This window comes from Equus przewalskii, chromosome 9 (genome assembly GCF_037783145.1).
Source record: "Equus przewalskii isolate Varuska chromosome 9, EquPr2, whole genome shotgun sequence".
NCBI lineage: Eukaryota > Metazoa > Chordata > Mammalia > Perissodactyla > Equidae > Equus > Equus przewalskii.
Window position 1 is genome coordinate 21,878,471 of NC_091839.1, and position 12,433 is coordinate 21,890,903.

The 12,433-nt window shown below is 37.8% G+C and overlaps 2 protein-coding genes across 5 annotated transcripts in view; both read right to left on the reverse strand.

The window, feature by feature from the left end:
• LOC103547862 (zinc finger protein 677-like) overlaps nt 1-12,433 on the reverse strand; it is a 49,267-nt gene that overhangs the window by 35,280 nt on the left and 1,554 nt on the right. The window lies entirely within an intron of this gene.
• Nucleotides 1,429-12,433, reverse strand: part of LOC103547930 (zinc finger protein 677-like) — a 46,421-nt gene continuing 35,416 nt past the window's right edge. For 2 of the 4 annotated variants that reach the window (XM_070558376.1, XM_070558375.1), the window contains 2 exons: nt 10,618-10,744; nt 1,429-4,420 (listed from right to left, as the gene is read on the reverse strand). In XM_070558376.1, the coding sequence (XP_070414477.1) occupies nt 2,760-4,420; nt 10,618-10,744 (1,788 nt within the window). In that variant the 3' untranslated portion in view covers nt 1,429-2,759. The remainder of the gene's footprint in view (nt 4,421-10,617; nt 10,745-12,433) is intronic. The other 2 variants (XM_070558378.1, XM_070558377.1) reach the window with 2 other exon arrangements.

The window sequence follows — 12,433 nt, forward strand, 5'->3', positions numbered from 1 at the left end:
TTCACATACAGGAAGTCCAGAGGTTGCAGTGTGAACGTGATGGGTCCTCTGGACAGTCCTCTCTGCCTGCTCCACCTTCACGAGCACTCAGCCCTCAGTCTCCTTAAAGTAAGATGTGGCTGCTGTATGAAAAAGAAGGGTGAAGGGTGACGGGCAAAACCCTTCTCATTATTAGGTTTTGTCTTGTTTACAAGGAAATGATAATCCCAAGAATCTTTTCCAAATATTATTAGCTAGTTCTCTTACATGGCCACCACAATCTTAATAAGCAATGGGAATTTTCAAATTTTATATTCACACCTCAAGAACAGAGAAAAGTAAAGGAAAAAGATGTTGGAGAAAATATTTAGCTACAAAATTAAAATACCCCTTATTAAAGATATTAAATGACAAGGTAGTCAAGGATAACTGTGGGAAGAGACAGATTTTATCGTCTGACTTTGTTCTTTATCCTGAGAGTATAATATTCCATGTAACCCGTGGCCAGTCTCCTTAGTGTTCCAAATGAGATGCAAAAATTGAGTCCTTAGTGTTTTCTAACTTACAGATTTATTTCCTTTGAGATGTATCTATCGGAATCTACACAAACTAAAATAATTTTCTAACTTTTATTATGGATATTCTGATTCTAGTGTCAGGTTAGGAAAATTAAAGAATCCATTTAGAGATATTCATTCATGCCATCCCACCTTAAAGTTAGAGCTAAAAAAAGGCTTGAACTTGGGAATAATCTAACACCACCTCCAAAGCTACTTTAATATTAGACTATAACTTAATAGTAATTTGGCTGTTATATCATAACTCAAGGGTGTTCATAACTGGGGAACCTACATTAAATATTTCCCATGAACCAGCAGATACTTCAATACTATCTCCTTGGAAACACAGAATACATTCAATTGAGGGTGAAAATTTAAAATGCATATTTTAAATTTGTCTGTTCCTAAAGACAGGAATTCTTTGTTACATTATAATTTTTAATTTTTTTACTGTTATTTTACACACATAAGATTTTTTGTCTTAAAAGTTAAAACTATATTAAACACATATACTATGAGTATCCCCAATTCCAATCTGCATTCTCAAACACTCTCTATTCTTCAGTAAGTTACCTTTGGTATGATTTTGAGGTTTATTTTTACAACAAATACCTGCTATACAGAATATTCTACATTTTGCTTTTTATATGTGGTGGAGATCACTCCAACATAATGACTTTCTTCACTCTACTAATAGCTTCGCATACAAAGCCATGTGTCTCCTAATTTCTCAGCCAATAAAATGCAAATTATGAATATGTATTTCCAAAATTGTAAGTTCTTTGAATCTAACGTGGGAAGAAAATATTTACGCCATTCAGCCTAGAGAGCTAATGAAGCACCCCAATGAGGCAGGATGTGTTTGGATGAATAGAAGGCACATGATCCATTCACAGTTACAAAAAACATTTTATTTTACTTACGTGGACATGAGAAGTATGATACATTCTAAATAAAAGAGTATCAAAATACAATTTCAGTGGCCAAATATGAATCTTACACAAGCATCTTGTACTCTGGTTCTTTTGATTAAACTGTCCTCTATGTCTCTTCAGTTTCCAAAAATAAGACTAATTTTCATTAATCTGTGATACGCACCAGGTATTACTTTTCAAAAGAGAGACCATGGTTCCTCCTCCATTTTTGTACCACATACGCCACCCCATCATTCTACTCAGTGAAAATGTCCTTCTCTCAATATCCTGGCCTACTCGGTTTCATGATCACCAGTACGGCAATCCTCTCCTATAACTGTCAACAGAGGTCCAGAGTCATACAAACAAATCTAGAGAAGGGCCAATGACCTAAGAAAGCATAATAATTTAGATAATACTTTTACATCTATTCCCTGCCACTTCCCGTGTTCTCAAATTTATACTAGATTGTATCTTAAAATTACTGTCCTAGTTTTTCCAGGTTCCATGGGTATGAATAAACGCCATCTAATGAAGGAGCTCCTTTCATCTTACGGATCCCTTCCCTGAGACCATAATGGTGAGAAATGAAAAGCATGTATGAAAGTATAACAAAACAGGTTTCAAACTTCAGGTGGTAAGCCATCAATAAATGTAGCCTTTTCCAGAAACCTCAAAGAACTGAATGAAATCATTTTATAAACTGAGGGTAATTAGACCCTTCCACAGATGTCCTTACTACATGGACACACATCATCTCACGAGTTTTAAACAATTTCACTTTTAATTGTCTGTGGAATTTAACATCTGAGGTTGGTTAATCTTCGAAAACAATAGACTTAGTTGCCTCTACTATGAATTTTCTTATGTACAGTTCATTGAGAGAATTGGTGAAACAATTCATCACTTTCCTTACATGGGTACTAATTCTGTCTGAATATTTCTGCCTGAATTCTTAGGTGTATCATGAGGTCATTGTTTACAGACCTTGATAGCTTTGTATGGTTTTCATCTTATATGAATTCTTTCATGACCACAAAGTTGTACATTTTTTATAAAGCTGGTCACACTCATTACATTTATAAGGTTTCTCTCTAGTAAGAATTCTGTTCCACAAGGCTTAAACTTTGGGTACACCTTACCATGTTACATTTGTGTGGTTTCTCTCAAAGATGCGTATTCTGATATCAAGTGAGGTGTGAGCCCTGGTTACTGGCTTTCTCACATCCATTACTTTTATATGGTTTCTCTCCAGGATGGAGTCTCTGATGCTGAATAAAGCTTGAACACGTACATAAGTTTTGTCTTAATCATTATATTTGTAAGGTTTCCTTCTGCTATGAATTCTCTGATGATCCCCAAAGCTTGACCTCTGAATAAAAGCAGTGCCACATATATTAGGTTTATAATGTTTCTTTTCAGTATGTATTTTCTGATGCCTAGTTAGGTTTGCAAATTGGGTAAAAGCTCTGCCACACTCATTACATTTGTAAGGTTTCTCTCCAGTATGTATTTTCTGATGTCGATTGAGATGTGAACGCTCCATAAAGGCTTTGCCGCACTCATTGCATTTGTAAGGTTTCTCTCCAGTATGAGTTCTCTCATGACCCCAAAGGTGTGAATGTTGCATAAAAGCCTTATCACATTTATTACATTTATAAGGTTTTTCTCCTGTATGAATTCTCTGATGTTCCATAAGGCTTGAACTTTGAATGAAAGCCTTGCCACACACATTACATTTGTGTGGTTTCTCTCCAGTATGGATTTTCTGATGCTTAGTAAGGCTTGCAAATTGGGTAAAAGCTTTGCCACACTCATGACATTTGTAAGGTTTTTCTCCAGTATGGATTTTCTGATGTTGACTAAGATTTGAACGCTCAGCAAAGGCTTTGCCACACTCATTACATTTGTAAGGTTTCTCTCCAGTGTGGATTCTCTTATGCTGAGTAAGGCTTGAACGCTCAGCAAAGGCTTTGCTGCATTCATTACACTTGTAAGGTTTCTCTCCAGTATGAATTCTCTGATGACTTGCAAGGTTTGACTTTTGACTACAGACCTTGCCACATATATTACATTTGTAAGGTTTCTCTCCAGTAACCATTCTCTGATGACTTCCAAGGTTTGAATTTTGACTAGAGGCCTTGCTGCCTACATCACATTTACATGGTTTCTCTCCTGTATGCACTCTCCGATGTCTAGTAAGGTTCGAGCACTGATTGAAAGCTTTGCCACACTCATTACATTTGTAAGGTCTCTGTCCAGAATGAATTCTCTCATGATTCGTGAGGTTTGAGCTTTTGCTAAAAGCCTTCCCACACTCATTACATTTGTAAGACTTTTTCCTAGTGTGTGTTTTCCCATATTGTGCAGGTAACGAAGGATATTTAAAAACCTTCCTATATTTATTACAAATGTTTTTAACACTAGAAGGAATTATTTGAAGTGGTGAAACTGAGGAACCATTGTTAATAGACTTCCCAACTTGACTGCATTCATAAACTTTCTCCTCAGTTTGAAATCTCTGCAGTTCAGCAAGGTGGGCCTGCAAACTTAATCCAGGTCTATTTTCCAAACACCTTATATACTTGTTTCCAGCATCGCTCATGTTATTTTTCAGTTTTAACAAATTCCCTATAAATGGCTTGTCATGTATGAAATATTCGTATGTATTATTTCTTACTGAAACATGCTGCTTTTGAGGAAAATTAATTGAGGATATATTATGTTGTTGATCTATTCTATGAGTGAGATTTTTTTTATAAGTCAAAGGCACTCTTTTGTAATTTCTCTCATCATATCCCCACTCATTCTCATGCTCATGCATATTTTCCAAGACTTCCTTGAGGTCAAAATCCTTGACGCCATGCCTTTCATTTCTTTCCAATATCACTAGATGGTATAATTTTCCTTTATCAATGTCCTCTCTTGGTGATAATTTGTTTATTGCAAATTCAGCAGAAATGCTTCCTATTAAATAGAATTAGAAGATAAATATTTTATATTGAACTACATAATTACACAAAAAATAATACTTACAATGAACATAGTTATGTAGTTTCTCAAGCGTGGTCTCAAACACTATTGTGATATACAGATTTTAAAATTTTCCTTTACATAATTTTTTCCATATTAGTAATTTCGTTAACTTTTGATCATATATTTCCAAAGCACATATTATATACTGTACATATTGTTTGGCCATATACCTGGATAATTAAATGATACTCCACAGGCAGGGAGTTGATCTATGTACTAGCTACTATGTAACTGCAGACATGAAATTATAATTCAGATTTGAGACTTTCTTCCCTCATTCTCAACCTTTATATTAATATCTGTTTACTAATAATGTATGTTTAATAATGTGTGGGGATATGATGCAAGAAAAAAGATAAAAAATATAAGTATATCACAATAATAATAAATAAAACATTTTAGTAACACATATTAAATCTAGCAGGTAAGTTAAGTAAGCATAGTTATATAAAATAATAGTGTCTGGAATTCTAAGGAATTCTTCCTTAAGGACTAAAGAAAGAATTTACATTCCAGAAAGAGCACACAGTAGGTAAAAGGAAAAATATGTTCAGAATCAGTGAATTCTGAAATATCAATTGGTTCAAGTAAACACATTTTTATGAAGATTAACAATTAGGGAAGATTGTCTGAAATAATCATGATTTCATGCCTGCAGTTATATAATAGCCAGTACAAAGATCAACTCTCTAACTATGGAGTATTATTTAATTATCGAGTTAGAAGGTGAAAAATATGGACAGTATATAGGCCGTGTGTTCAAAATTTATCTAAGGTCAGAGGAAACATTAATATCGGAAAAATTACAAAAAGAAAACATATAAGATATAATGCAGGCCAAGGTCAATGTCATAATAAACATTACAGAAAGGTGACAGTTCTCACTAACTAAAGGTAACTTTTTCAATCCTTACTGCATACCATGCAATATTTTAAGCCCTCTAACACCATTAACTTCTTTAATTATTCTTGAGGTAAATCATTACAATTTTTCATATAAAAACAAAGGGTCCAACGAGGTTTATATATCTATCCTAACTTACAAAGAAAGCAAATTCAAGAGCCAGGATTTGAATCTGGGTGTGCAGACTAAGACAGAATGTTCATAAGCATCAAGCACCAGTGCCCATCCAGGCATACAGATCACAACAGGTCACAGCAACTACCAGGAGCTTACAAAGAAATGTTTCGAGGGAGATACAGGACCTGAGTTATGTCACTTATAGTGTGACTGCCCCCCCATACCCAGGTGACAGCATGAGTCATCATGTCCCACACTTGTTGATGCAGACAGTGACTAGAGCATGTTTCTATCCTGAGCAAGCTGTAGTGTGTAGGAGTGGGGGTCTTTCCTTATGCAGTGTACGCAATGTGGGGAGGAGCCGGTCCCCTGGATACTGGGGTGCCTACGTGCTAAAAATTAATATACATGGAGGGACTAGTATAGTTCATTTAGACTAATAAAAGATGTAATGAAAGGCCAGGATTGGGATTTAGAACAGCAAGAGTGAAGGTCAAGGAATAATGGGCAATGTGGGAGCAGCACTTGTGCCTGCAAACCTATGGGAAAATGACTGTGCTACAGCAGTTAAAATCCTGATCTTGGAAAAAGAGAGGAAGTCATTTAGCAAGAGGTGTGATACTGACTTATTCTGTAGGAACTATACCATGGGGATGAGGCAAACAAGGAAGAGATTAAAAAGGGAGACAGTGTGATGTTAGGGGAGAATGTAGGTTTACCTCTATTCCAGTATTTGCTGTAAGAATGATCAAACTGAATATCCCATGATTTCCATTTTTAGACATATACTTCAAGAGAGTGACACGTTTCAGAAGACACGTACAAGAATGTTCTTAGTACGATCCAAAAGCAAAAACCTGGACGTGACCACCAAGACAAGAATGGATGAATTCACTCTCTACAAACTCATATGGATGCAATAAAACCCTCTCGAGGGTCCAGCAATGGAGGGTGACGATGGGTGCTGGATGATGATCTCGACTGGGGGTCACAGAGGTTGTATGGTGGGGACAAAGTTAGCACAAGGCTTTTGTCAAGGTTTCAACTCTTTGGGTATGTGATTATATTTGGTAAAAAATAATTTATGAACTAAAGTATATATTTTTCAAAATAGAAATTTATCAATTTTGATGCATTGAGTTTATTAATCCCAATGTCCATGCTTGTTATATAAAAATAATGGAGGGGCCAGCCTGGTGGAGTAGTGGTTAAGTTCATATGCTCCGCTTTGGTGGCTCAGGGTTCGTGGATTTAGATCCTGGGTACGGACTTGGCAGTGCTCATCAAGCCATGCTGTGGCAGCACCCCACATAAAGTAGAGGAAGACTGGCACAGACGTTAGCTCAGCAACAATCTTCCTTACAAAAAAAAATAAAATAAAAAAATAACAGAATCTTCCTGGAAGTTTTTAATTATTTGAAATCATATCCTTGGATCTTTTTTTTTTTTTGAGGAAGATTAGCCCTGAGCTAACATCTGCTGCCAATCCTCCTCTTTTTGCTGAGGAAGCCTGGCCCTGAGCTAACATCCTTGCCCATCTTCCTCTACTTTTATATGTGGGATGCCTGCCACAGCATGGCTTGCCAAGCGGTGCCACATCCACACCCAGGATCCGAACCGGCAAACCCCAGGCCGCTGAAGCGGAACATGCGAACTTAACCGCTGCGCCAGTGTGCCGGCCCTGGATCTTTTAACATTACCATCCCAGACACATAAGAGACATCAGGTGAGAAGTGCTCATCTATATATATGTAGTATATATATATAGTTATTCTTATTACAAATCAGTAGAAATTAATATGCACTTATCCAAAAGTAATGAATTCTGACTTCACAAACATCATCAGAAAACAGTATCTTAAGGGGCATAACTAAATGACCTAGAGCACAGAATGGTTGGTATGGAGGGCGGCGTTGGAAGCAGCATTTAAGTGTAGAAACAAGTTTTGGCAGTGCCATCATAATCCACGGCAGAGGTCTATGTGCAGAGATGTGGTCAGCAACGTAAGTATCCAATTACAACAGAACAACAGGACAGCAATGGAATATGTGTCAACAAGGAGCAGGTGACTTTTTATGGAATTCAGCTGAAAAGGGGGACAGGGAACAAACCAGGCTTCTTGTGTTAATTGAAACATGAAATTCCAAGAACTTAAGAAATTGGGAAACACGAATGTCAGAAACAGTAGTAATGAGGAAACCATGGGGTGTAAAAAATTGGTTAAGTTTCCGTTAAATGATATATTTAAAGATTAGGTTAGTATACCAAGATGTGCATGATGAATCTAGACACAGAGAGTAATTATTAGAATAAATTATTTGTAGCAAAAAAAGTCAATGAAATTAAAATATAGTTCAAAAGTTAATTTTAGAAAAGTACATATATATGGGAAAAGCAATCAATCTTATATAAAAAACTTTTCTGTGAACTTAAAACTTCTAGAAAAAAATAGTCTATTAAAAAAGTGCGTGTTAGTAGGTACTAAGTAATATGAAACAGAAGTAAAAGGAATAACTAAGACTCTTAAAAACATTCTGGAGGTTACACAGGTTTTGGGGAAACTAATGCTAAGTCATAAACACTTAAGAAAGAAATCCTGTAAAATATAAAAAATATTCACTCCATGACCCAATAGCCTCAAACTGTAGATATAAAACAAAGAACACTAAGGGTATCATCAAAAATACTGGAGCTGATGATTAAATAAACAGAAAACAAGCTCATTTATAACAATGAATTTAGAAGATGAAAGTATCAGCGGCTTAAACAAATTACAGCAGACTTAAAAAATGGAGGCATCATTCCACTTTATAAACTCCTTCAACAAAACGTGTTAAAATTCTATTTGTTGAAGGTGAATGAACAAGAGCACACAGTGGGTAAACAATGCGGCATAAATGGTAGTTTAGTCAATAGTCTCAGATATTAGGTTGTGAACTTGGATAGTGTTCTCTTTAGAACAAGTTCCTACGCCTTTTATCGTGGGCTCAAAGAAGATGATCATACTCTGTCTGAACACTACTGTAGCATTGCCCATGGGAGACATGGTTGAACTCCACAAACCCAGAAGCACTTATCAGTCAGGCTCTCCTGACACTTTCTACGTCAGGATCCTGGGACATGCAGACCACTCTTCCCTGGGGGTTCAAGACGCACTTCTATACGTATCAGGATAATACTGTAACATATTAATCAGTGTTCTCCTTCAAGAATTTTCTGTTATCCAGTAAACACTCTCCTTGGGACAGTCCACCAGAAGTTGTCTATCTCCTAAAGGTGGGTTATCACAGCAGAAAAAGAGGATGGAACTTTAGACCCTTGGAATGTGTATTTCAAAAGCAAGTTTCAGAGGCAAAATCTTAGAGAAGAATAAGAAATCAGGAAGACTAATGACTTTCTATGTTCCCTGACAGGGAGAGCAGCATTAGGTAGAAAAATAAAAGATATGGGAATAAAATAGGAGAGCCAGATTTTCTGCAGTTCTTGAGAACGCTGTGCCTACAGGGTGTATGGTGAGAGTCTGAAAGACTGAGATAATACTTGCATGCACCAATGGGGACCAAAGAGAGGATCTCAGCATCCAGTCTTCATAATACTGGTCAGTAACAGTGCCAAACAATCTCAAATTCCATTCCGCTTTACACACATGTGGCAAAACCAGAACTCAAGAGACGGCTGAGGGGCCTGAACAGGCAGACAGGGCTTGACGCAGCCCAGGCAGTTTCATGGGAACTCAGATACAATGGAAGAGCAGCTATTTTGTTTGTCTGTCATTAACTACTTCTCCCAAGGACATGAAATGTGAATGGAAACTGAATAGGTCCTGAGGTCAGGACTACAGAGGCCGTAGCTCTGATCCGGATGGACCAAGAATCAAGAGATCAAGGGGAAAGAGGACTCCTTAGAGACAGCCATCTTGGTCTCCCTCACACCAGGAGACCAAAGTGGTCATGGGGCCCGGTTAAGAGTGTGTCGTACGTCATGATAAAGTCTTTTCCTGCCTCTGCATGACCTGGAGCATCACGGGACAATGTGAGTTTAAACTTTTACACATTTGAACGACAGAGTGGTAAGTGTCTGTGTGTGGGGAAATTTCTTTTGAGAACTCCTAAGAAATAAATTTTTATTTTCCCACAGATCTTTCCCAATTGAGCAGAGTTTCTAAATAATATTTAATGGAGCAGCTTACCCTGAACCCATCTATCTGAGCTCTTACTTGTCTTCACATCTCCATACAGTCCCATCTGTCTGCATTTTTTCCTATATTCCCTTCACTCTCCACAGTCCAGAGCTGTTTTCCTCACTCAAAAATGAAGATAATATTCTACTGAACAGAGACTTCAACTTACAAAGAAAAATGGCACAGGATATGCTATGTTTTTCCGGAACACATTCCCAGCTCTTTGTTCAGCTGAGAGGACATTATAGATGGGTCTAGAAAAGCAGTTCAACAATCAGTCAACTGACTGCCTCCTTCTGAATGCTAAGGGGTTATTTTCAGTACGCAGGTATCCAGCTCTCTCCCAAGAACTACTGGATGAAATGCACAAGGGTAAAACCACAGAATCAGAGATTTTTAAAATTTACCAGAAGGTTTTCTGACTACTAATGTTCTGAAACCATCACTAATCAAAGCACAAAATGGGCAGAACTTCCAAAGAAAGGGCTAGTTAAGAGTCCATACGCCACATTATGAAGCCTTTCTTTTCTGAATGAAAACAGCTTCAATCACTCTCTTAAGAACAGGGATTTTCAGGGGCTGGCCCCGTGGCCGAGTGGTTAAGTTCGCGCTTCGCTGCAGGCGGCCCAGTGTTTCGTCAGTTCGAATCCTGGGCGCGGACATGGCACTGCTCATCAGACCATGCTGAGGCAGCGTCCCACATGCCACAACTAGAAGAACCCACAACGAAGAATATACAACTATGTACCGGGGGGCTTTGGGGAGAAAAAGGAAAAAATAAAATCTTTAAAATAAAAAAAAAAAAAAAAAAAGAACAGGGATTTTCAAACTCTCACAAGTCAGTCGGGGGCTCCCAAGAGACTCACAAGGGAAAATGCAAGGATATACGAAAGTAGTTATGGACTTCTGGAGGAAGTTGTCCTCACCCAGGGAGAGCAGGTTCCTGTAGTTCTCCAGCATCACGTCCCTGTACAAGGCCCTCTGAGCGGGGTCCAGGCACTCCCACTCCTCCTGAGAGAATTCGATGGCCACATCCCTGAAGGTCAACTGTCCCTGAAAGGAAAGCACATTTCACCATGTGGACAGGGAGAGGGCTCTTATCGTGACACAAAATGAGAGAAGCAGAGATGTGCAAGGACTGACTTGGCTGCAGTGAGTGCTCTCACAGATCCATGTAAGAGAATTTTGAGCAAGTTATATTACTCTAATTTTTTTTAAATGAGGTCAAGTTCATATAAGATAAAGTCAACCATTTTAAAGTACAATTCAGTGGCATTTAGTACATTCACAATGTTGTACGAACATCACCTGTATTTGGTTCAAAAACATCTTTATCATCGCAAAGGAAATCCATTACCCATTAAGCAGTTGGTCCCATTCCCCTCTCCCCAGTCCCTGGGAATCACTAATGTGCTTTCTGTCTCTATGGATTTACCTATTCTGGATATTTTCACATCAATGGCATGGTATGAAACGTGCGAAATTTGTGTCTGGCTTCTTTCACTTAGAATGATATTCTTGGTTCGTGTATGGTGTAATATGTGTCAGCACTACATTCCTTTTTTATGGCTGAATAATTTCACTATATCACTATACCATATTTTATTTATTCATTCATCCTTTCACGGACACCTGATTTGTCACCACCTTTTAGCTAATGTTAATAATGCTGATATAAACATGTATTCGAATATCTGTTTTCAATTTTTTTGGCTCTATACCTAGGACTGGAAGTACTGGGTTACACAGTTTAATCTTTTAAGGACCTGCCACAGTGGTTAACGACCTACCAAAGTGGCTACCATTTTCCAGCAGTCTATCAGAATTCCAGTATCTCCAAATCCTTACTAAAACTTGCTATTTTGTGTTTTAGTATACTCATCCTAGTGGGTGTGACATGGTATCTCACTGTGTTTTGAGTTTCCATTTTCCTGATGACTGATTCATTGAACATGAGTTCACGTGCTTGTTGGCCACTGTATATCTTCTATGAAGAAATGTCCACTAAGGTTCTTTGACCATTTTTTTTTTTTAAAGATTGTTTTATTTTTTCCTTTTTCTCCCCAAAGCCCCCTGGTACATAGTTGTATATTCTTCGTTGTGGGTTCTTCTAGTTGTGGCACGTGGGATGCTGCCTCAGCGTGGTTTGACGAGCAGTGCCATGTCCGCGCCCAGGATTCGAACCAACGAAACACTGGGCCACCTGCAGCGGAGTGTGCGAACTTAACCACTTGGCCACGGGGCCAGCCCCCTTTGACCATTTTTTAATTGGGTCCTTTTATTTTAGTTGTTGAGTTGTAGGAGTTCTTCATATATTTTGGATACTAGACCCTGATCAGATATGTGAGTTGCAAATATTTTCTCCCATTTGGTAGATTATATTTTCAGTTAGGTGATAGCATCTCAATGCACACATTTTCGCTTTTGTTGGAGACCAATTTATCTATTTTCTGTTTCTCTCTTTTGCTTTTTGTGTCATATCAAAAAATCTAGTGCCAAATCCAAGGTCAGGAAGATTCACCCCTATGTTTTCATCTAAGAGTTCTATGGTTTTAGATTTTATATTTAGTCTTTGGTTCATTATGAATTACTTTTTATATAGTGAAAGGTAGAGGTTCAATTCCATTCTCTTCCCTGTGGATACGCAGTTGGCCCAGCACCATTTAAGAGACTGTTCCTCTCCCACTGAAAAGTTTTGGCACCCTTGTTAAAAAGGAATCGACTATAGACGTATGGATTTAT